Raw genomic sequence first — 26,161 nt, forward strand, 5'->3', positions numbered from 1 at the left:
TGCTTCTGCCGTTGGGACCATGGCTCCCTTTGGAAGGAATTTATTAAAAACCCGGCATAAAAACAGGTAAAGTCTGCGCGTACGCGGAGGAATGGGGCGGGGGGGGGAAGTAAGGGATGAATTTCTTTTATACTTTTTTTCGGTTCTGGGGAAGGATGTGTTGCTTCGGAACAACGCAGCCCCCGGGAGCTGCAACTTCGGGGCTCACCAGCGAGTGCGAGCCGCTTCGGGGCCGGGGCAGCGTGTGCGGAGGGCAGGGGCGCTTCTCCCCTCCTCTCTCCCGCTCCTCTACCTGCCTCTCCCCTCTCCGCTCTGGCCCCTTTAAGTCCTAGGCAAAACTTTCAGCGGGAAGGATATTGCTCTCCCTAACTTTGAACCTCCCCCGCCCAAACCAACGCCAACATCTAAAGTCCCTCGTTTTAACGAGCCGGGACTAGAGCGGGGCTGAGGAGAAGAGCTTGCGGCCGCGGTGCGCAGGGGCGCTGCGCGGGGCGGTCAGTGTCCGCGGCCGCGCACGCAGCGCCGCGCACCCGCTCTGGGAAAAAACTCGGCGAAGTTTCTCACGGGAGGCTGCGGCCGCGCTGCGCTCCGGGCCCCGCCGCGCTCTGCTCTCCCCAATTTTCCCAGGGTGGGAGAGCCGCAGGCTGCCGCTGCGAGTAATCAGCCCTTAACTCGTCTTCTGGCCGTAAGTCTAGGAGGCAGGAGGGCGGCGTGTGCGCACCGAGGTGGGGGGAGGCTTTTTGGTTACCGGTAACCCTGAGCTAAGCTTCGGTGACTTTCTTTCTGCCCGGAAAAAAATGTGCCGGTTGACAGCTGTGCCCCTCAGCTGGCTCCTTCCGAAGTTTCTTTACGAGGACTTTGCCCCTCACTTTGTGCGTGCTTACACATGCCATCCCCATGAACTGTAGAAAGAACAAAAAATGCTTCGTGTGGAAGTATGTCACCATTTGAAGCGCGAGGAGGGCATTAAAGCTTTAAAGAGTAAATTTGCTTGGCGTGAAAATGCTACTTTGGTCTCTATGGAATTTACAGTGGCTCAACCCGTCTAGCTAAGATTTACAGAAACATATCACTGACGTTTTGGCTCAGTGATAAGCTCACAGATCAGTTGTAATTTCTTCCCCACTTTAACTGTTGTTCTCCAGTGAAATTTAGTCCATATTTAAGGGTACCCCAGGAACGATCTTTTTTTCAGAAGGAATAGGTTTGGGCCCTAAAAAGACTTGTTAAAATGTCCTGATTTTGACCTAAGTGCAGGTTTTGGCTTTGAGATTTTTTCCTCTCATTTGATACACTGAGAGTTTTTCTGGAGGTGTGACTGTTGTTGAGACTGTGTGAAATGACTAACTTAATACATTATATGAAATAAAAAATAGAACAACTACATTAGTCAAGGTTTTAAAATATGGTACTATTTTAGAAACATTAATACTGTAGGTTACTGCTTACATAAGTATATTTTGCTAATGAGTTTGGAAATGCAAATATTCCTTATGTGGCTATTCTGTGTTCAGAACATCTTAGAAAGGTGTGCATGAGCTTTTTTATCAAATTGATTTTGCATAAAGCTGCATGTTTATTCCTATTAAAATATAAGGCTTACTATTGCCATCAATTATCTGAATATGTTAAATCACAAAGCACAGTTCCACTCTATTCCTGTGCATCTGTTTCGCTTTGGACTTTTAAAATACCTTCATACTAATTGCATCAACCTCATTACATTCACTGATATGACATTGTGTCCTTGGGAGAAGGTCATAATCCAAAGCTTTAAATAGCAAATAAAAATTTAAATCTTAAAGGCAACATCACAGGGAACATTTAGCATTTTCTTTTCATTTGATTCCCCCCCAAATTAATGCCTTTATGGCTGGAGAGGTGTTGCCAGGGCAGTAGAGATAAGAAGTGGATGAAAGTCTTATGACTATAGAAATGGGGGGAAAAAAAACAAGAACAAAGCAAAACACATAATTATTTTAAGGATTTTGTTATTACCTATTCAAATATGTAGATTTCTCTATATCTCAAGTTCGCTTTCAATGCTGAACTTTGAGAATTCAGACTTTGCCTATAGACTTAGTAAATGGGTCTTGCAGTACAATAGAACCATGAAATAATTCTTTTTTTTATTATGATTGTATCATTGCCAACTCATTTGAAATCTTGAATAGGAAGTCAAGTGACATTAAAATCCTTAGCTGTGTTTAGAGCAGTAGATGTGAAGTCAGAACTTGTGGCTCATTAGTCTACCTTGCCTTAATTTGCCTGTCTGTAAAGAGGGACCAAAAAAGGACACACATGTGTCCTTTTGTGTATGTGTGTATGTATGTGTAATTTAATCTGCTACTTATTTTTAGGTCTAGTGCTTGCCTATCTCTTTGAGAATCTCAGTTGTAAGAGAAGAAATATCAAGCAAAGGGGGAGTACAAAGGGAGCAAGCACTATCCTCCCCCCCCCTCTTCCCACTTTGCATTTTCACTAAGAGTAATGACCATTAACTACATTGGAGGAGTAAAATGTATGTTTACAGGAGGAGGACATAAAACTAAGTTAAATGGCTTAGTCAAGGCAACAAAAGTAGTTGGAGCAAGAGCCAGAAGGAAAATGAAGGAGTTACAGTGATTTGCTCAGATAACAAGATGACACCTCTGTAATTAGTGCTCCTCTTGCAGCATTGCCTCGAGGTCCCAATAAAGGATCAGGGCCCTGTTTTGTAGTAGACTCTTCACACCCAGGTCATAAAATGTCAGCCTCTACCCCAAAGATCTTAGAATTTAAACAAAGAGTTTACTTTAACCGTAACTCTGTGTGTGAGGTATGTGAACAGGAAGCGGGGGGGATGCTGGTTGTGATGCCAGAAGCCTTCAGAGAAAGAAACTGTGATTAAGCCCCAGGAAGACCAAACCTATGTTGAGCTGCTTCTTGTGCTTGAGAGATCTTTGGTCTGTATTACTCTCTTGGGCTGCTGAAATCTAGCTCATGCAGAGAGATGGCACAAGACTTAGGTAATCATTAGGTAGGTCATTGTAAGCCCTGGTTTGATTTCAGAGGAATACCAGCTAGGAATTGGTCCCTGACGTATTTTTGTTGGCCAGAAAGAGCATGAGTGATATCTTGATATGTTTTTCAAGACTTGTGAGGAGTGTTTTATACTATTCTCTGACCTCCTGTGGCATCCAGAAATAATTATAGTTCCCAGAGCGTGTTTATACTTGTTAATATGTCCCCTGGGGAACAACACACTCAAAAGATAGCAAAGCCCCACCCATCTACAGATCCAAATATGATCCATGGGGACAGGCTGCACCTTATAAGGCAATAAATAAAGGAAAAAGGACATTTTCCTGCAGGACTCAGCCTCAGTGACATGACTGAACCTGAAGGGATTTATTTTTAGGTAAACCTCTTAAAGATGCTACTCTTTGGAAGTATGTGATGTGAGGAAATACTCAGCCAAAGATTGAATCATATGGAGTATGAGAAAGATTATTGAGTTCTCTGTAGATAATGTCTAGTATGGATCTAATGCATTGCACTTCACAGAGACAAAACAGCTCCCTATTCAAGTATAAGCAACAAAAACAAAGCGTATATATTTACAGTGCATATGTTTTATGTGTATAAAAATTTCCTGGTTGCTAAGTAACACAGGAATCTATGCCCCACTGATTTTCTAAGATTAAGACTACTCTGCTCTTGGGTGCTAGATTTGATCACTTCTGAGAATGGGTCTTTAGGTTCTTTTGTCATTTAATCACTTCAAATGTTACTCATCACCTCAAGGATATCTGGGTATATCACTGTCTTGCCATCATGTTATCTTCCCGGTGATCTCACTCCAAGAAAGTTGATTCCATTGCTATTTCTTTTTCATTGAGGCCATATCCTTGGGTTTTTCATCTAAAGCTTAACCAAACTCATCAGAGCTTTAGTGTTCCATGCAAATGTTTGGCTGTAGGCCAGGAAAAAAGCAAGCCAAAAGGGAGACTCTACAGGGAATCCTTCTTCACATAGTTGTCCTTGAAACTCTAGGGCTATGCTGTTAGGCACAAATAGCTAGAGAAATATTTTTGCCAGTGTAATTATTGCTGGTCCTAAGTTTACCACAGCCATTTGTATGCCCTGTTGACATACAATACATCTGAACCCACAGTACTGTTTGATGATAAAACAGTTGTGTTGCAGATCTGTTATTATTTAAATGTATTTATTGCTTTTGCTCTTCCTTCCTGACTTTTTCCACTTTTTACCCTCAAAGTCTCAGCTCCACAGCAGTTAGCATAGTGTTTCTGTATAGGAGGCAATCATTTACTTTGCCTCCTCATTTTGTCTGCCTCTAATCATCTCCTCAACTCTGGTTCAGAGATAGAAAGAAAGGCCATGCATATCCATTCATTCGTATGCACAGAGAGGGAGTTTTTCCTGTCCTGAGAGTCAGAGGCCCCTCCCCAACGCGAGTAATATTCAATTATTCTCTCAGGATTTATATTACAGTGCAGGATAATGAATTAGATTAGAGACTTCATCTATGTGATACTGACCTAAAATTATCATGTTCCCTCCTCTCCTCCCTCCTTCCAGTAGTTTCTCGGTGTATGTAGTTAGCTCAGTGACTTGAGTATTACTCTGAACACCTCTGCTGCTTTACGGTTGAGTGCACTGTGGTACATTTTAAGCCTTGGTGAAACAAAACTGAAAATACTCAGCCTGTGGGGTCGGACTGGAAAAGCTCTTGGAGATCAACTGCTTATCTGAATGAACTGCATGTGAACTATACTGTAAGTCTAATGAAATCATGTGAAATGTCTAATACTTCTCGGATGAACATACCTTGAGAGAGGTCTGTATGAAGTTATAAAAGTGCTTTTTGTTCCAAGACTACCTGGAATTTGGTATGTATTTGGAGGGGGTGGATAAAAGCTTATTCAGAATCAATGGTGTAATCTGTATTAAATTTTTGAAATGAAAAGATGATTTTTGTTTGGTATGCTTCAGTAATCGTGGAACACATTGTTCTCGTTATTTTCGCTTTTCCCTGAGCGTGAGTTGCATTACTGAACTATCAAAGAAGAGGTTCCTTTTTGAGCCGGAGTTCATACATTCAAATTTATTTACTGATATGGCTTGTAAGCTTTGTCTCAGGGGTCAAAATGGTTGCATACATTTTCTAGTAATCTCTGTATACGTTTGTTCACTTCACTTTCAGGAAGAGCTTTTTGTCTAGCAAAACACTAACCTTATTTCTAAAGAGTTAATTATCAACTATCCCAGGAGGGCAGACAGCAATTTCATTCCAGTGGAGTAAATAAAATGACTAATAGATGGGTGTAATACTACACCATCTAAAGAAAGAGCAGTACTTAGGTTAAGTTGAAGCTAATCTGAAGCACTCATATAATGTACAGTCAAGCTGAGAAAACACACTTCAGACAAAGAAAAATGTTTTTAGTAACTGAAGAAAAATCTTACTGGTTAATGATGGTTTCCTATTTTACTAATGAAAAAGTAATATTTTACATGCAGGGAAAAGGATCAGATGTTGCTGCATGAATAATGATGTCAGTAGAGAGATGAACATTTTCAGAGATGGGGATTTTTCTTTTTAACTCTAGTAACTTTCATAAAAGTCAGTGATAATCACAGGCTAGAACCTCTTGAACGTCCTGCAGAGGTATACCCTTATGCTCAGAAAATCTTAATTTTTGTTTGGTTTTATACAGTGAATAATAATAACTTAAAATTATGATCTCAAACATTATTATTTGCAAGCATTAACATCACAAGTGCTGTACAAACATTAATTAGTTCCTCCAACTTCTTTTTTTGGTATGTAGGTAAATGCTTATTACTGGTGACAAAAAGGATGATGCAAGATAAACTTTTTGCCTGAGACCACACACTAAGTTAAGCCTAGAGTTGTATGTTGGACATGCTGATAGCCAGTTCTGTGCATAGAGAGCTGAGCTATCATTGTCTCTTCTAATGTTTCTCTTATGTGTTATGATACTTTCAAGACTGGACACTACAGATAAAAAGTCAAAGGAGTTCTAGATGATGAACAGAAAGAAAGTGACCAACTTAATGGAATTAGAGCAAAAAATAGATGACTACATTTATTTGTCTAACAAAGACCAGAACAATCCTCTAGAGTGTAGGTATTAAAAAATACATAGTTCAGTGTAATCCTCAGGTAGGTATGATGCTGTATTACAGACAAATTTCATATAGACGTCTCTGAAAGTTTCTGTCAAATCAGTTTGTTGGTTTGTACCTTGACTTATTTATCAACTATTCCATGCCTGTGTCTCCCTTTCACAAAAATTATGTAGAATTGAGCGCAGTATATTTGTCATGCAAATTTCGGTGATGGAATTTTTACTTCCAGGGTACTAAATCTTCCATGAAACTGCAGAATTCTTGCAATAAGAAACAGTAATTTTCATAAATCATTTCTCATTTATATGTGTTACACATAAATATAAAGGCCAAGAGATAATTAGTGATTTTGGAAGTTGCAGATTTCAGGGAGCCCTGTCAGAACGAAAACATTTTTTGGAAATTGTTGAGCACCTTTCTGGAACTTGGCTCAGTTGGGCACCAGAACCACCCACTAGTTGCTTTTTCCTGTCTTGGCCTATCCAGAAGTACATTCAAGGAGCATGTGTTGTAATAGTGATAATGATACAAACTTGCTTTGTGACCTCAGACAACCGATAAGCATACTTGGTTTTCCTTAATTTGGGTGATAATGTTTACATGCCTCAGGAGAATAAGTAAGACATGACTAGACAGTGTAAATTCTGTAGAAGTCCACAATGTGAAAGCAAGTTAGTAGGAGAGGTATGACTAAAATCTGGGAGTTCCTTATTTCTAATCCTGTGTACAGTCCGCTAGAGCTGGCTGCCACACAGAGAAATGAGAATACACCACAGATTGTTTTGCTTTGATTTTGCGTACTTCACAGAGAAATTTCCAACAGTCTAAGGTTTCTTCTAATGATAAAACTGCTTGTGGGGAGGACTGCAAAATCACAGAAAAGGAAATAAATAAAACTGTCATGTGTTTCTTAACAGATTGCGAGGTGGTTTTGTGAGGTAAACATAAGGAGAGAAAGATGACTTTTGAAGTAAAAAATCAAAATGCAAGGTCTTCATTAGTAATGATAATAAAGTTGTCCTGCAATTTTATTTTTAGTGTTATAAAACTAAAGTTCTGATACCATATGGAGAGGAAGAAAAGATACCAGACTTGAAAGACTATTTTCCGTTTTAAGTTTGGCATACCTCTCAAATGCACTTTATTTAAAGACGTGTTTCTCTTTTACTGAATATTAAGGTGTCTGCCTGAGGACATGTTTACCTGTGTCAATCTGAATCATTTTATATCAAGTTATAGGTGGTTACTAGACATATTTTGGAACACGAGGTTTATAGGTAAGAAGCCAGGCCACCAGTTTATTTTTTGTATTGTTATCCTGGATGTGATATAAACCTCTGTTTTCCTGTTTTGTTTTGTTTTTGTTTTTGTTTTTTTTACATTCATTAATCAGCTACATTACTAGGAGTAATGATAGGAGGAAAATATATTTACACAGAGGTATGAAATTTGCTAAGAATGAGATGCATAAATCTGAATTGTCTACTTTGAGAGCCAAAACTGTCCATCTGGTTACTTTGCTTTCTTTATTCTCCACCCCTGTCTGTTCTCATTCATTAATGTAAAGAATTCTGAGTTATGAATTTCCCATCATAATGGAAAATATAACCATCTCTCTTGACAAGCACAAGATATATTTCTTTTGTCCTCCTTTTAATAATATGAAACTAACAAGGTTTAATTAAATATGGAAAAGCATAACAATCTCTTGTTTAGGAATAAAATTCTTTTTTTAGAAATGTAATAATACTGTAATAATAATGTAGACCAAGTTTTGTTTTTGTCAGGGTTAAACATGTTTACGTTAATTTAACTTATAAGCATGCATGACCTCAGAGGAGTTGTGTAGTTGAGTGAAGACTACTAACTTTCAAGAGAGTCTGCCCTTGGTCTTGAACCTGCAATTTGTTCTTTGTTGATAGATTCCCTCACCCATGTGGAACACCTTAGTTCTCTTTCCCCGACCTCCTTCAAATTCAACATAACTTTCTACTGAGGGTAGTTTCCACTGTGAAAGCACTTTAGACTTAAAAAAAATTCAGAACAGCAGTTGAGGCAGTATTTTGACAATTTATTTTATGCCTCATTTGTCACAGGAATTTATCAGATTCTTCCTACTGATCAAAGAGTGGCTTAGTGATATTTATAAATGCAGGATCGTATGCTGATTTTCATTTGCTCTTGTTTCTGTTGGCTTTATAATTGGTAAATTGATACGCTGAACTGTTGTTTCACTTGGACAGTGCCTGTTGTCAGACTTCCTCTGTACTGATTGCTAAGCTACTAACTATACTTGTTTAACTTCATTATTGCCTGTATCTCTCAGGGCTGCTTTGTTATTAGTATCTTGTTTTACTGAAAAGCTCTGTACAAACCCAGCTTCCTAACAAAAGTTTGGGATTGCTGTTGACTTTATTGTGCTTTCCCAGATTTTTAGTTCTGCTGCTTTTAAAGACTGTTAGAAGAGTCAGACAAAGATATGAGTTATTTTTAGAACTGCAGTTGGGGATGGTTAGAACATTTACTTTTATTGACAGTCAGGCTGTTCATAAGATTCAGGTAGACAGTAGAGCACAAATGGTGAGCTGCATCTTACCCAACTTTAGCCATTGGAAATATAGGTGTCTAGTTATTTTGGTACTCTTTGTAGTTAATGAGTACAACTAAACACCTCCAGAGGGCAATTCATTCTGCCTTAGACATCTATTAGTCACCCTTTTGGAGGTACCTATCTTATGCCACTGATTACAGAGGAAACTCAGAGAATTATCTTTGAGTACACATCTACATTTTAAATAGATGGGATGAGCTCCACCCAAATCGCTTTCAAAGGGAAGGTTAACATCTCTGAATATCCTGCCTTCGTGGAACATGCTCAGACTTTGTAGAGGACCTAATTAACACTGTACTGAACATATACCATCTTTTGTACCATTCATTTTAGAAATTAAAAAGCAAATAGTGAATGGAGCAGTGAATTACAGGTGGCTAATGTATGATTAAGGGAGAACCATCCTAATAACCTGGATGGTATTCCCTGCTCCTGCCAGAAAATTCCTATGTGATGCTGGGCAAGTCACATAAACTGCAGTTTACAAAAGTGGTTACTCACTGCATGTTCCTCACTTTCTAGTTTGATGTCCTGTAATCTATTTTGCACAAGGGCTAAGCACTCACAGGGGCAAAGGAAGTTTACAGATGTCCCAATTCAGACGTATTTTGTTATAGATACCAGTTCAATCATCCAGACAGGGAATGAGTGGAAGTCTTTGGCCTAACTCTTTGAGCTTTGGATTTGTAAAAGGAAGGTCTTCTTTACTCCCTAGAAGAGGGTAGGAAGATAAATTCAGTAATGTTATTGAAGCAGTTGTATATCTAGTGATAAAAAGCACAAAAGACACCAGGTAAAAGTCCTAGTGAAATGAAAAATTGTGTCTTCTTTCAAGGGTAGTATTGTGCACAGGAGAGAAGATAGGATGGGCACGTACTGAACAAAAGTAAGTAATAAGGGCTAGATTTACAAAGGAGACTTTGATGCTTAAATGCCATTGCAGTCCCTTAAGCCAAGCATTAGAAACTTCTAAGGTTCACAGAATTGTCAGTAAAACATGTGGCAGTAACTTTTGGCTGGCAGCATTCTCCAGATTCATATACTACCATTGCTAGTCTCACACAGGTCCTGAAAACTCTGCAGCTATGCATCTAACTCATACCCTACCAAAATGAAAAGAAAGGCAAGTTTTCACCTTTTCCATCCATGAGGTCTTATCTAATAGCCCTCTTCAGAGCATGTCTAATGATATACAAAGTGCAGCCAAGTGTCCCTCTGGTCTGAACACCTTGTGAGATACCTGAATTTGGATCCTTAGCATCTATTTGTCAGGGAAGTCCTTAAATCAACTGGAATTCTCTGTGTTTCCTGTTGAAGCTGTTCAATTTGTGCTAACTTTTATAAGTTAGTTACAGTAACTAGGAGAAAGACAAAGATTTGTGTTGAAGGCTTCACTGGGGGAAGGCATTCAGGCTTTCGGTTCTACTTCTAATTAATGCTGTAATGTTTTGTGCAGGTGAAACACCTGAATGTGGTCCAACAGTAAATGCTTAAGTCCTACCCTTTTGTTTGCATTTCTGACTATTTTAGATCAGTTCCTGCTAAGCCCGCTGGTGTCAACAAATCCCACTGTTAGGGGTCTAACTCTTCTGTGGCACTTTTTGTGGAAAGAAGGGATTATAAATTGCAGCAGTGGGCAAGGCACCTAAAAGTTATAACACCCAGTATTTGCAAAGCCTCAGTACCTTCTGGGACTCTAGCATGAATGAGTATTGTCTATTGCACACATTCAGTGAAGCAGGGTCCAGGATGTAAGAGTAAGGATTCATCTCACTATGAACAACCTGAATTTAATTAATTTTCATTGAGCTAAGAAGCGTAGGAAACACTAGTGCCTACAATTTTTGAGCATGTGTGACTTTGCAACTTACGCATATTTCTTTTTAGTAAAGAGTGTGTGTGTGGTAGGTATATATTTAGAATATAAATGCGTATATGAGACAGTTTGTGTTGTATGTGATCATATAATTTATTCATATGTATAGCACATAAGGTATAGTGTCATATATCTTATTATAGATCTAACCTGTATTAAAGAAATGTTATCTACATCTAGTATACAATAAAATATATTACAAAAAAACAGATTATCATACATAACATACAGAAATAGGCATTTCTGTAAATTGCATACATATGCATCTAAATGTTATAAAACTGGGTACATACAAGGGTTTTTTAAAAGTCGGAGGTGACAAGCAGAATGTGAACATGTCACAGAAGAATTCTAAATATCTGTGTTTCTCCAAACATCACAGTTGTTTGCATGGCAGAAGGAAGAGTGCCTTCATTTAGCTGTCACTGCTGTATCCATTCAATTTATGAAATATCTTCTTGGAAGTAAAATGTCTTTTTATCCTCCCTGAGCTATAAAGTCATATGCATTGCTCATATGTTGAAAGGATCCCCAGCTGCAAAGACATTTGGATATATGAAATAATGAAACATTAGATTAATTTGAATGTTGACTCAGTCTGACTTTCTGTGAACTAAAGGCAAGTAGTTTGCAGTGTTGTTCTGGTGTCACCACCCTCTTGGGATAATCGCTATCCTGCCATAGATGGCGTCTCGCAAAACTAGACCATGATTTCTTGGGACTCTCTTGTCCTATGGCCACAGACACGCGTCCTCTTCCAGCTTCAGCTGTGCTGACTGCAGGGTTTCTTTGGCCCCCACCTGCTCCTCACTGTTCCTCACAAATCTCTTGCTAGGGGTTACCATCTCTTCAGTTTAGCTGCCTGAAATTTTTGTATGATTTCTTCAGTCACATTCAGGAGGTTTATTGTAGACAGTTTAACAAGAGGCCTTTATCTTTATGGTCTAACTCATCTGGACTCTTGTGGTTTGGAGAACAGTCAGATAAGCAGCATGGCATATCTAAGGGAGAGTCAGCTGCAGTGGGAGGGTTGTGATGGACAACTGACATGACTGTGAACCTCTTCAGGTGGCCCCAGCTGGAAACAGAGGGGGATATTTCTTCACTTTTAAGAAGCACTATATCATTTTCCCGTAGCCTTCCTGACACACTTGCTGTACACCAGATTTTTGTCTACTATTCTTTCATTAGAAATGGCACCTCGTGGGCCAGTTATATTACTGGTTCCAGACTCCGCAGTGGATTCATTACAGATTTTTCCAAGAGCTTCTGTCTTGTGGATATCCTGAATGTAAAGGCCAGTTCCTGAAGTAAACTGGATAATAAAGCTAAACTGTAAACAGGCTGTGAGGATTCAAAATCGAGTCCTTCCTAACTTCAGCTAGAAGAGGGAAAAGTATGCTTTTACTCATTTTAACGGTTTTGTCATAGTTCTAGACCACCTTTGGGGTTAAGTTGTGATCAGTCACACATTTTAGGATTCAAATGGAGTTTTATCTGAATCATGGAATGTCTTTTCCTCTGCAGTCAGCTTCCTTCATCTTCTCATAGCTAGAAATGGTATGTGTGTGCTACAAGACACTGTTCTGTGCATCTCTATCTCTCTCTTGCCTATACTCTCTTCTTTATAGGAATCCAGTGAATCTCCCAGGTCTCTTGATCTTTATGATCCTGCTTTCAGACAGCAGTTCCTCCCTCCTTGCCTTCCCCATCTCTGTCCCTCAGCTGGATAGAACTAGTTTTGCAAGCTCCTGTGCCCTCTTTAGCATTGCTAGGGAAGAGTCTGGTCAGTAAGTTTAACAATTTATTTTGTTTGCTCAGTAGCTTCTTCAGAGAGGATGTGGTGATAGTTCAGAGACCCTATCAGCGTGTGGCTGCGTAACTACATACTGAAGCATTCACTGATAAGCAATTTTAGAAAAATACCAGAATGCGTAAGCTGCACGTAGATCTCTCAGATTGTCAATGGACACTAAAATGCTTCAGGTTTCTTTTGTTAAAATTTATGTCCACTTTTCTTGTTAATGTAATTATGTATCTAGTACTCAATTTAGCTCTTCAGAGTGAAGAGTTATATGAGAGTCCACTTCATCATCTCTTTTTTTTTTTTTTCCTTTCAGCTCTTCAAATATTGTAAGTAATGGAACACATTTGTCATTGAATTATCTTTCAGAAAGTTTGAGGGAGAAATTTGAAAAAGCCAAAAAGAATTTGATTGTAAATGAGGTCTTGATAGAACCCCTTTTGAGGTGACATCTTCAATATACTTTAATGAAAGCAAATGAAACAGAAGATTATACAGTATAATTTCGAAGTGAGGAGGTTGACTGTCTGTAAAATTTATTACAATAATGAAATACAGAAGAAAATTTAGGTCCATCCTGCCATTCTCACTTCTGGCAAACTGAATTGCTGCTTGAACTAGATTTAATGATAGGGCTATTCTGAAAGAACATGAGAGGTGAACAAGTCAAGGAAGTAAAGGTAGGAAATGCCAGATTTTTGGTGCCCATGTGACCATGCTTTGGCCCCTTTCAAAAAAATAGTATGGAGTACCTTTAATTTTGTAATGCACAATAGGATGGATTTGAAATAGTAAAGGGGAATTTTAAGGGTGATATTTCAGGAGATGGCTGTGCAGATCTAAAAAGTTGTTTTTGCTGAAAGGGCAGTCGTAACCCCCTACCAAGCTCTTGGCCACTCCCCACCATCTCCTTTGCACCAGCACTCATTCTCTCCTGACACCATGGGACCCAATTCAGAGATCAGTATTCACACACACACACGTGTGAATATATGTGTGTGTGGGGGGTAAGCTTTCTGCCAGTTTAGCAAGCTGAAAACCCTTTGGTCAGATTAACACTAGAGGTGGCACAAGCAAGGAGGTAGGAATGGCAGTTTGCCATCAGATTACCTAAGCCACTTGATGAAACTTTAAGTCACACTGTTGATAACCTATAAAACTGAACTTTACAGTAAAAATGGTATTTAGGATAATCATTTGCCTAACATAGTTATTTTATAAACAATTTTGTATATTTTGGGGTTGGGTTTTGGTAGTGTTGGGTTTTTTAAAAGACAGAAGATAAAAGTACTGATTCCTGTGATGTTCCTTCTCAGAATCATGGACTACAGCATCCAAGCTCTGAAGTTCACCACAGGCTGTTGCTTGAGTAGCTACAGAGGTAATTACAGCAGGCAATTGTAAGGAAAAGGCTGTAAGGAAAAGAAAAGATGCTTTGCTGAGCCTCGGTTAGGTTTGAGGCATTGGTGGAAAGATACCAAGTCCATCAGGACTTTCTTTTCTTTCATTGTGAATTATGGAAGCAGCTGTCTCATATGCTTTCACCAGCAGTAGAGAAGTGGTGATAAATTGTTCGAGCCATGCTCTGTTTCTAAGGGATCATAAGAAGATCCCAGTCATCTTTTGTCCCAGGGACTATCAGAAAGGTGACATGAAATCCTATGGTTTCCTTGTCTGTATCTTGTTCCTTTATTCAACTTACATTAGTGTGACTGCTCTACATAGATTGTACTTCGTTCATGTTTTGGCAGTATAAACCCAACCTCAGAGCGTTCTGTGTTTGTTTATTCACTGAGCAAGATGTCAGCAAAGCCAGGGGAGGGAAAGAGTGTATATTTGCCTTTCAAGAAAGGCTGAACAGAATTTAATCAAACCACAACAACAAAAAAATTAGTGTTTTCAACCCATGGAATTCCCCTCACTTCTTTAATGCCAAAAGCTCATAAACAACAAGAGTGTTGCTAAGACAACTGTAAAAAAAATCTAATGTGAAAAATGAGATAAACTAAATTTCTATTAGCTGTCTAATAACAACAGTTCTAACTTTGTAGTTTAGGGGTCTGTCTTTTAAATGAGCTATAAATGTTATTACTTCCTCTGTGTTACTGAAGGTGATGGTAGAGAATTAGAAGCACAACAACAATGGTACAGTTTAACTGACTCTTAAATATGCATAGGCACTTAAATAAACAGAGGAGCACTACAAAGAATTATATTTTTGCAATATGATTGTGGTAGCTAAAATTCAGCGGTATCTTCATTTGTGAGCTATGGGAACTGACCACTGCCCAAAATCAGAATGTAGCATTTGCTACATTGATATTCCTAAACTGCATGTTGCTTACCAGCACTGGAGAATTTGAAAATGCCCATCTTCCCATTCACCCCATCATGGTCCAAAGAATTACTACCACTGATATGTCAGTGTTTTGTTTTGGTTCTGGAGCTTTTAATGGATCTGCCATTACAGTATCACATCTGCTTCCTCAGTAGCAGTTGCAATATGCACGTCAAAGCATGTTTTTCCAGTAAATTGTTAATGTTATTGTTGCTCATCTTAAAAAATATTTTGGAGGACAACTAGGTCTCCTGTGTTCTCAAACCTCCCCTTTGGCAGGCCATCACAACTACAGACCTGATATGTTGAACAAGGTACCTGTCACAGCATTCTGGGTACTTAGCAAACTTGCTAATGTTACTCACTGCAATCCAAACATTTTTTGACTAATACTCACTTACCAAACTTATGCCTTTGAATATATAATGGAAAAATGATGATTTGTCTGACAGGAGGCAGATTTCAAGTGTGTATGTAATTTATAGAGAATGTGCAGCCTGAGGGGGAGAGAAGTAATTTCAGAGCTGAGGCAGGAGAAAAGGACCGGAGCAGATGCAGTCTTCCTCTGAATGGGGACTGCAGCTTTTGCAGTTGTCTGTAGGTTTAGTGGTTGGGAGCATAAACATGGCACAGGGCAGAGCTAATAAGTGAAGGAGAGGGTACAGCAGCCATTCAGTCATCTCAGCTGAAAACCTGCACTTGAATTTAGCAAAGAAGATTTTGCCACCACTGGAGCAATGACAGAGAGTTACTGTGTCATTATTAAACAATCTTTTTTCAGGACAATCTTCCGTAATTATCTTTCCTATCTAGTGAGCAGGGTGGATAAATCCTCTTACAATGTCTTTTATATATTTCTTTCTATTAGTGTAAAATACTGAGTTAGTACAATTTCTTTGCTTTCATTTTTTCTTTGTATAAACTCTGCTATCTTTCTGCTTATCAAATGATGCAGCTATTAGTGTCCCATTTTCTTGTATATTGCTTTTGTTTCTCTTATATCTGTTGTAAGCAGTATCAATTTCCTTTCCTTTTTATTTTTCTTAAATATGGGTCCCTCTTCAGCCACTAGTATCCAAGCATTAGATATTAGAATGAGGCACAAAATTTCCCATGTTTTTTTTAACTGGAGTTTGACATTTCAATACAGCAAGAATTCTGGAGTGAATGACTTATTTGTAATAAAATGTTTATTTTACATAACTTTTGTTTATCAGTCTACCTTTTCATGTTACTTGTGATATGACACAATAATATTATTTCATATCTAGTCACAAGTAATTTAAATGAAAATTGTCAAAGAGCACTAGGATAGTGTAAAATGTTTGCATGAACAGAAATTTCTACTTTATATCACTGTTGAATTGTAATGTATGCAATTCTGTGCAGCAGCAAACTAAGGTGATGGCATCCAACTACAGAAGGAATATAGAACTAATAGTTTTAAGTGCAAAAATGTGTATTGATATAGAATATAACTCTCAAGAGCTGTGGCTAATTTAAATATTTCATAAAGGCTTACTGATGGTATGGGATTCTTGCTGAGTTAAAAAAATAGTGCATTTAAAAAGGAATTACAAATTGTAGCTAAAATGATACTAAGAGGAATGTGCTGTACACAGCTGGCTAAAATAGCCTTTGTTTAACTTATTATATTATTTCAAGTACCTGGAATATTTTAATTTGAACATCCAAACTATTGTCTGTATGTGTTTGTTTGATAAATGTCACATCAATACCTAGATGCCCAATACTCTCTTCTGTTTTTAATAAATACCTAGATGTATTTCTGTAAAGGAAAAAAATGTATCATTGAACATCATTAAACAGATGCAAAAAGAGATGGTAGAGAGAAATTTAGGTTAGTTCTTTTGAAGGAGTTATTTTCCTTTCCCAAGTTCTGTGTTGTCCTTTCCAAGTCTTACTGCACTATCAGGTTTACTCTGATATCCACATCAAGCTTTTTTTGATTACTGTTGTTATAGTACCAGTCCTGCCTTGCCTTGGCTCTTTTTAGCTAGGCGTTGCCCTGACTTTAGTGTGGTGCAGAAGGGAAGAAGGACCAAGATATTGGCATGTCATATATGGAATTTATATCCCCCACATGACATGGACATTAACTGTGCCTCCATAAACATTGTTTTTTAAGGATAGGTGAAGGGGAATGGGTATGGCGTTAGTTAATAGGCTGTCTAGAATCCCTAAAGCTCTGGAGTAATTCCAACTTCTTTGGGTGGTGAGAAAACAGATACTTGTTCCTTGCTGCCCTTAGGAAACTCAAGCATGTAATCTAGTTAGGCAGGAGGCATACGGTGTGTAGGATTTGGCCTTTATTGCTTTCTGAATGACTATCCAGAAGGTGATAGAAAGTTGAGTAAAAAAGTGAATTAGATATGCATGGCCTGAATAAACTTAGTGTGAACTTTTAATGTGATCCATTTGTGCCTGAAAGGTTGAGAGGCTTTTGACCTGAACTTTTGTATGGGTTATGTATTCTTTATATCTTTAGTGCTTAAACTTACTCTGTCAAAAATCCCATTGGATCAAATTAAGTTAGTTTCATTCAAGCAAGGACTGCAACACATGACACCAGTAGCTTTACTTTTTGCAAATCCCACAGAGCCAAAATATGTTTAGACCCTTTTTTCAGCATGATATTCTGTTGTTTCATATATGCCTCTGTGTGTGTATACATACTGAGATTTTGAAAAATAAATGATAAAAGCAATGATACTATCATTTCTAAGTGGAATGTGGTGACTGATGAAGTCATTAGCCCTCATATACTTTGATTTGTAAATGTCACTGATATCAGAGAAGCTCTCAAATGGCTGTCTGTGTAGCATGTGCGCATAGGACATCTGCAGGTTGTTCATATCAAATAGGTGTCCCTGCAATTTTGGCCTCTCCTTATTCCCAACAAGTAAATACAACTGAAAGCTAACAGATTTCTGTGATAGGCAATTATGGCCAAGATCTGAGGCGCAGAGAAGGAGATAACAAGATTCATTGGTGTGCGGCAAAAGAAGGCGTGTGCCCTCTGCGTCCTTGCAAATGGAGGGAACACTGAAGGGTGTGGAACGAAGAGATGACCACAGCACAAATACCTGCTTGCCAAAATCCAGGTGGGCAGATTTGTGACAGCCAGTCAATGATAAACCCCAGATATCATCCAATTTGCTGCAGGTCAGACCATCCATTCAGTCGCACCATCGCTAGATTTTATACTGCCAATAGGAGGCTGTTTATAAATGATTGTCGTGTTGCCTTTTTTGCATTGCAAATGGTTGTTGTGTTGTGCAGCTTTCTGGGGCTCATGCATGATGAAATGTGTTTATGCAAGCAGAGTTTCAAAAGAAAAAATAGCTGAAGAGAAGAAAAGATCTCAAAAGTACAAAGTTAAATTCTTTTTTTACAGTAGAATGAGCTGAATCAGTTATATCATCTACTAGCAAAACAGTGGAAAGAATCCTCCTGACAAAAAGAGTAATTAATTACAGATGATGTGCCACTTGCAGCTGCAATGATGAATGAAAAAAAAAGGTGACATTACACTAAGAGTACAAAAATATTCCAATCCACAAACATTTTGTGCTCTTTAACAGGTACAGCTTTATGGCATCTGATTAACAGTAATTGAATTCACACATAATAAGTAAAAGCTCTTCAGTCTCTGAAAATCAAAATCGTAAAAGCTGATTTCACCAGTAAGTTGGTGAAAAAATACGACTGAGCTATTTCACACAAATGGCTTTTCAGCATGAGCTCTGTGATGGTGAATTTGTAAATCATTAACAGTTTTATACATTCTCCATCAAAGGATCAATGTACTGCTTTGTGTGCCATCTATTTTCACTTACAGATTTTTTTTTTAATTCTTTATTAATGATTTTAATGACTGGGGACACAGCTAATCACATTTTTGATCATGAACATAGTCTCAGGTTTTGAAGCACTCTACTAATATACAAAAATTGTTTTTGCAAATTGGTCATATTAACTTAAAGTTGATAAAGCATTGAACAATAGTGCTAGCAAGGTGCTCATAAAATTATGTGTTTGATATGTATGTTCTTTGTGGAGAACATCACTTAAATTTGGGGAGTATCAAAAGTGCTGCTTCTAGCCTTTAAATTATCTCATATTTTGACTTTGCACAGCATGCATGCATACACGTTTTTGTTTTGTCTATGCACTGCTGGAATGTACTACCTTTTTTCCCGTGGGCCTGAATAATAAATTCATGTAGTGTATATCTAACACTCAACAGTTAGCTTGTGCTGACACAATCAAGGCTTTGTGTGAGGTCTATAACATGATTAGATTTTCTTTTGGGTAACAAGAGAAGCAAAGAATAAAAGGATGAAACTAGAAGTCAAAAAAAAAAAAAAAGGAAATGTACTTTTGACCATTCTTAAGCTTAAATTTGTTCCTAAGCAACAAATAACTTTACAAGAAAAGGTTTGTTTGCACATTGTCATTATTATCAAGGCTTTTAAATCATAAATGGATAACTAAAGAGAGGGAGAGAGAGAGAACATTTCAGTGATCTATTCAAAGAAAAAGAATTCAAGCAGAACTGTAAGCTTTTGAGGATGTCTGCAGCAACAGCAATAAACTGTTGAAAAAATGAAGAAGTTGCCTAAATAGTATTGAAAAAGCTGCTTTTGAAACTGTTTTTGAAGAAAGCCAAAAATTTAAACTGGAAAAACATCTTAGTCATTACAGATTCAATTGATAGGTTACTCAAAAATGACCATTCTTTTGCTTTCTTTATAAAACTGAGGGATGTGAAGGCCAAGGAATTATTACATATGAGAAGCTCACCTCTTTATTAAAATGACTTTCTAAAAGCAGAGCTTGTTGCTGAATGTTATCATTTTAATACTACATCTCTCTCTCTCAAAAAAAAAAAATTGTCTAAGACCAACATTTGTTCAAGATGAGGAGTGACAAACTGGATTATACCTTCATTAGTATTAGTAATTACTTTATAGATTTTCTTGTATATGTTAGTAAAAAAACAAGCAGTGAATGGTCCTTCTTAAGTTAATGTCTACTAAGCTATGAAGTTGTAATACATAGGTCCCATGTTTAATTATCTTTAGTAAGTCTACTGCTATCTAAACCGTTCCTGTTATATTTCTCTAAGATGCTAAACCAAAATCTGATTGGATTATTCTCATTTGTATTTAGGTATTGGAAAATGAGGTAGCTAGTTGAAGGTGATCAAATAGGTCTCTTGTAGTCATGGAAAGACAGAGATTTCATTTGAGGATTCATCCCAACTGTTATAGATGGTTTAGGATGTGATGACTTTCCCCTTGGAGGTCATCTCTCCTCTCATGAAAATAAGGAGCTCTGATGATAAGTTTATACTTAAATCTTAACTTCCAGATGGCTAAGTGAGATGAATTTCACCTGGTGTATTCAGAATCTGCTGTGTACCTTCTGTGAGGAAAGAATAGCATAATGAAAGATGGCTGCTAGTATTAGCATCTTTTTCATCCTGAAAGCAAGTCTTCAGTAATTGTTATGGTATGATTGACAAGCAGAAGCTTCATTTTTTGTTTGGCATTATCTAGATTAACTATAATTAAAGAATTATACAATAAATTTTCCTTAAAAGACCATGGAAGACCACATCAGTTTACTGTTTTGTAGTTGAGTATAATAACACTTGATTTTTTTTTTTAATATTAGAACTCCATGGCACTGTGAGATTATAAATGACTAATTAATTATTTTTAAATTAAAAAGCAAGAGCAAAATTGAGATTACTTTGTAATAAGCAATTCTGTTTTCATCAGTAGCTTGTTTAACTCCTGCTGAAGTCAATGGGAAGTCCATGTAAAATAAATACAATATAAAAATTTATCAGTACACTAATACTGTATAGGAATTAAAAATTTATTTGATGAATTACTAACATCACAGACAGAAGCTGTCTTCATAGGCAAGCTTTAAAGGAGCCAGGAGGAAAAGAGAAAGTAAGCTTCTGCTTAATTCTCATAATCTGCTTAACTCATATAATCCAATACACACTGAAGATATTGGGTAGGAGAGAATATGGAAATCAACCAAAAACAGGAATGAGGAAAAAAAAAAAGTTTCAGTGTGGAAACAAATTGTATAAGAATTGCTGAAGAATGCTAACAGGCTGAGATAACATGCATTCTCTAAAATGTGTTTACTGATTAAAAAAGCAACAGGAAAGAGCCTTTCTGAACTTACTGCCTCAAAGTCCCAATCTAGTATTTCTTAAATTTTTGCACCTATTTTAATTTTATTTTTCTGTCAGCACATTTCTGAGTTGAAATTCATTGACTGGTAATATACTTTTATTTCTAGATAGGTTATAGTTGACACTAAGACACTGTATTTTTGATAATTCATTTTGCATCATTTTATCCTTAACATCTAATGTAACTCAGTAGTTCAGCTGGATTTTTTTCTTTTTATATCCACAGTGTAAAATGAAGAGAGGTATTTGCAACATCGGTCACCTGTGACTGTCAGTGACCTATGTTGCAATTATCTATTTATGCAAGTTTCATTTAACTACCAATCTATCAGCAGACAAAAATGTTTCTATAGCACCCTCTATCCTGTAAACCTACAAAAAATGACAAATACTGAATTTTTAGCGTATGACATATTTAACAGTAGTGTCATTTAGTCTGGTATTGTCTTTCATTCCCCTCTCCCTCCCATTTTCAACTTGCGTATTTCTGCTTCTTTGTGCTGTTCTGCCATTTGATATCCTTTTGATATATATTATATATATACACATATATAAAAATAGTCTTAATAGTCTAGGAAATATTTATTAGTCTTCTGAATACCAGTTAAAATTATAATAACTGTAAAATGCTAGCCTGTAAGAAGGAACTATTGAATTGAGAAGATGATGTCATAACTCAGAGTAATCTAACAAAACACAAATTTTTAAAGGGGAATGTTCCAAGAGATGAAACAATGCTGTTGGACAGAGCTCTCCTGTTCAATGATACTAATAAAACTCACTCCTCTAAATTTTATTGCTATTCAGTTGCAATCTCTTGTCTTTTGAGGATTCTTGCCTCCCAGTCAGAGTGGTACCTACAGCTGAGTCAATCATAGTTCAATTTATTGAATTGCACTTGTCTTTCAAGTTGTGTAGCAATTAAGAAAAAGAAGCAAGTTGGGTTGCTTTGATAATCACAGGGTATAACCCTAATTAAGTCAAGTAAGACTCCGTTCCTACTACATCTCACATGACTAGAAAACTACAGTGACTAAGTAGTGCCAGATATGAACAATAGTGGTATTAAGCCCTTAGGATATTGTCCAAATTGTCATTATCATTTTCAGACTTTCCCCGTGGGACTGTCTCATCCATTCAAATGAACTGAAAGTGATACCAGAAAATGCAAAATAATGTAATTTTCTCAGGAATTAATTGTTTTATCATTCTAGGCAAGATGCCAAATCCCAAGTTCTGGCAAGCAGCAAATTATGCTTGTGAAAACTAGAGGATTGGAATATTCAGTACAAATCCCATTACTTTCAGCCACATCTCCTGCATTGGCAGAATGGTCTTGTGGCATTGGATGTAATCCTTTGCAGTCCAGGTTGGACGGACGGGGACAAACTTAAGAGTTTACTCTAATGTGAACACCTACATTTGGTCAGCTGGATGACTCTCTAGGTTCCAGTGATTAGGTGTTGATTAAAGAGCTACAGTAACTATAATGGGATCCTCGATACCTGAATTTAGGTATCTTAATCTATAAGTTGGTACTATCTGGTAATGTTAGGTTAATGCCATATTCACTGGAATTCATAAATTTTAAAATATATATTATTTGAACTTTAAAAACTTGATGGCATTCATATAAGTTAGATTCTGAAGCATTTCTGTATCATTCCAAAGGTTAGAAAACATATATATATATATATTCTCAAAGCAGCTACTCTTTCATAAGTCACTGAGATTCAGATTGCTTGGTACTTTAGTAATAGCACCAAATTTCATGAGACTTGCTCATGAAAATCACAGTGTAAGCAATGGTATTTATGCTTTTGAGTGTGCATGTGTGGCAGAAAAGCTATAGTTTTGTCTTACCATCGTGTTCTTTTAACTCAGATGCTCTTCTATCATTTTTTCTTATTTTCAGTGGTATTTCAAAATCCACATATGTTCAGTGTGCATTTGAAAACATGATTCTTCCCTTCAAAAGCCTGAGTGATATTAAGAGCCTATCAATGTTTATGCAATGTTTGTGTGATGAGAACTGATGCAGATCTGAAAGTTATGTGACTCCAGTGGAGTCTGGACATTTAATGTAGATTGCCAAACTTGTGTCACTTACTGTTAACACATGCTTGTTAAATATACCAAAAAAGGGATAAAAGACATTTTATGTGAAATTTACATTCATCTGCACTAGTAATAATATCAGAGCAGCAGCTGAAATGGATGTGCTTTTCTGTTACTTAATCTAAAAGTATTTCTTCATGTAATTAAAAAAAATGTACAGGAATATGGAAGTTTTTCAGTGTGGTAGTCATATCAGAATTACAGTTTTTATTCATGTAGTCTATGCCATTGAAATGTAATTTATATTTTCTGTCCTTTTTTTCAGATCTCCCAGCAAGGACATGGCTTCAAATGAAAGAGAGATTGTGGTTTGGGTTTGCCAGGAGGAGAAGATTGTATGTGGCCTGACAAAGCGCACAACGTGTGCAGAAGTGATTCATGCGCTACTAGAGGAACATCAGGCAACATTTGGAGAGAAAAAGGTCCTTTTTGGAAAACCTAGTGATTACTGTATTATAGAAAAATGGAGAGGTTCCGAGCGAGTCCTTCCTCCTTTGACAAAGATTTTGAGACTTTGGAAGGCCTGGGGAGAAGAGCAGCCTAATTTGCACTTTGTGTTGGTAAAGTCCGATGCTTTCCTCTCATTTCCGTTGTGGAAGACAGCTGAAGCTAAGGTAGTACAAAATGTAGAAAAACAGTGGGAGCTCAGTCCAGCAAATTACATGAAGATGTTGCCAATAGACAAGCAGAAGAAAATTGTCAGGAAGACTTTCCGGAAACTGGCCAAACTTAAACAGGACAGTGTTCAGCAAGAGAGAGATAATATGGAGACATTGATTCATCTAATCATTTCTCAAGATCACACGATTCATCAGCAAGTCCTTAGAATGAAGGAACTAGATATGGAAATTGAAAAATGTGAAGCTAAATTCCATCTAGATCGTGTAGCCAATGATGGAGAAAATTATGTGCAGGACTCTTATTTAATGGTCAATCCAAATGATGCTGAGCAGCAGGTGAATAGACCAGATGATCAAAAAGAGATGCATGAATATTTGAATAAAAGTGAGGGGATATTACAGGTTGAAGAGAGATTGAAACATCACAAACAATTAATAGAAAAGCTTTGTGCTGAAATTGAAAAAGAGGTACATGGTATATGCACAGAAAGAAATGCAGATGATGTGCACACAGAAGGAGCTACTAATGCTGAGCTGGAAAACTCCAATTTGGAAAGTGTAAAATGTGAGCTGGAAAAAAGTATGAAAGATGGTCTGAGAATCAATTCATACTTGAGCTGCATTCAGAAAGAGCTTACATACAGGGACTCACTGCTTCAAAAGAAGGAAAGAGAATATGAACTTCTTGCAGAAGAATTTAATTTACTACATGTTAAAGACAACATGGAAGCCAGGCTTCCATCAAATGAAGAGCCATCCAAGGGCACTGGCATCTCCAGCATTGCAGTTCCTGACTTTCTTCACAGAGTGACTAATTTGGACATAAATGATACAGACTCTGACACTGGAATCAGCTCTACCCACAGTCAGGACTCCGAAATAACTTCAGGGGACTTGGTCCTGTTATCGACATAGTTGAAAACAGTCACGCATTTATAAAAAGTCATCATTTGGAGGATATTTATAAGCATTAGTAAACCTTATTGTCTTCAGAGTTCAGTCCTTTAAGGTGTTAAACTGTGGCACCAAACTAGCAATGCAAACAGTGTCTATTTATGTGCTTAAAATTATACTTGTGCTTAAATGCATGGGCAGTCTCATGGGTTAACTGCTAGTAGGTACAAGATTGTTAGCTGTGCTAAATCAGAATGGTGTTTCTACTTTGTAATATTGATACTCAGTGAAACAGGAGCATTCTGATTGGCTTGGACCAAAAGTCTGGATTTGATATCCACTAATCTTTGGGTCCGCCTCTGTAACTTTTTAGGAATGTGAATTAGAGAATAGCTGAAACTAGACAGAGAGCTTGATTTTCTGCTCTGTTACATTAGCTTTATTCAGCTGGAGTTTCCCTGGCATGAAGCTGCTGTAAAGGTGTGTATAATCAAGCATGTAATCTATTTAAAATTAGGTTTTATGATACTGTAGGACAAAAAAGGCAATTGCTTTTATGCTGTATATTTAAACTTAGTTTTGAGTTATCAGGATGACATGTTCAAAAACACCTAAGACCCATTTTAAAAATGACTTTACACACATAGGTTTTTAATTTCCCTTCTCCTTCAGAAGCATCCAGCTGCTACTAAGATCTCTAACAGCCCTACTCATCTGCTCTCACCCTGTAGTTGCCTCAGTGATGGTTAAGTCCACATAGTTTCTGCCAGCGAGCATGTCAGAACCACCTACGGCCTGTTTCTGCGAGCTGCTCAAATCCCTAGCTCACACCTAAGCCCCAGGGGCATTTTCACCAAGGCGTTCTCCTGCCTATCCCACTGGCAGGATCCGGTCTCTTAGACCTCCTCCGACCACGACTACCAAATCAAGCACAACACAAGAGACAGGCAGGAACGAGACATTTTTGGCTCTGGCTGGATGCTGATTCCCAATGGCCAGGTAGTTAAGGTTTTCAAATAAGAGGTGGACTGTCAAATCCTGTTTCATACTGATTTGGAATAGGGATATGAACCTATGTTTCCTGCTTCCTCGGTGAGGGCTTCAGGATTTTATGCAGCAAATCTCATTTTTCCTGCTAAAACTGATCCAATTTATATAGCTAATTAAATACTGCGGCATGGAAAATGAAAGAAATACAAAAGGTGAGGATTTTACAACACTGTGGTTAAGTCAAATGATGCCACCTAGGATGCTGCAGGTATGCTCAAACCCTTCTCCAGTTAGTTTCTGAAAGTCCCAGGTTGAGGTGTATAAGTCTCCTCAGTTACTGAATAAGATTTCTAACTCTGAACTAGAGACTGTTAACAGGGGAACGTGAATAATTTCTGGGTTGCACACTGAAGGTTACCATGTTCATATTTTGCAGGTCAATCTTTAACTTTTGAAAACTTATTCTAAAATCTGATTAAATTAATTAGATGAAGAAACGATGTCTCC

At 37.5% G+C, this 26,161-nt stretch overlaps 1 protein-coding gene across 1 annotated transcript; it reads left to right on the top strand.

Moving 5' to 3' along the window:
* On the top strand, nt 1–24,855 carry RASSF9 (Ras association domain family member 9). The gene is made up of 2 exons (XM_013947381.2): nt 1–66; nt 23,416–24,855. Exons 1-2 carry the CDS (start codon nt 20–22, stop codon nt 24,683–24,685), a joined length of 1,317 nt encoding a protein of 438 aa, XP_013802835.1. The 5' UTR covers nt 1–19; the 3' UTR covers nt 24,686–24,855.
* The last annotated feature ends 1,306 nt before the right edge of the window (nt 24,856–26,161 follow it).

The sequence above is a fragment of the Apteryx mantelli genome, chromosome 1 (assembly GCF_036417845.1).
Source record: "Apteryx mantelli isolate bAptMan1 chromosome 1, bAptMan1.hap1, whole genome shotgun sequence".
Taxonomy (NCBI): Eukaryota; Metazoa; Chordata; class Aves; order Apterygiformes; family Apterygidae; genus Apteryx; species Apteryx mantelli.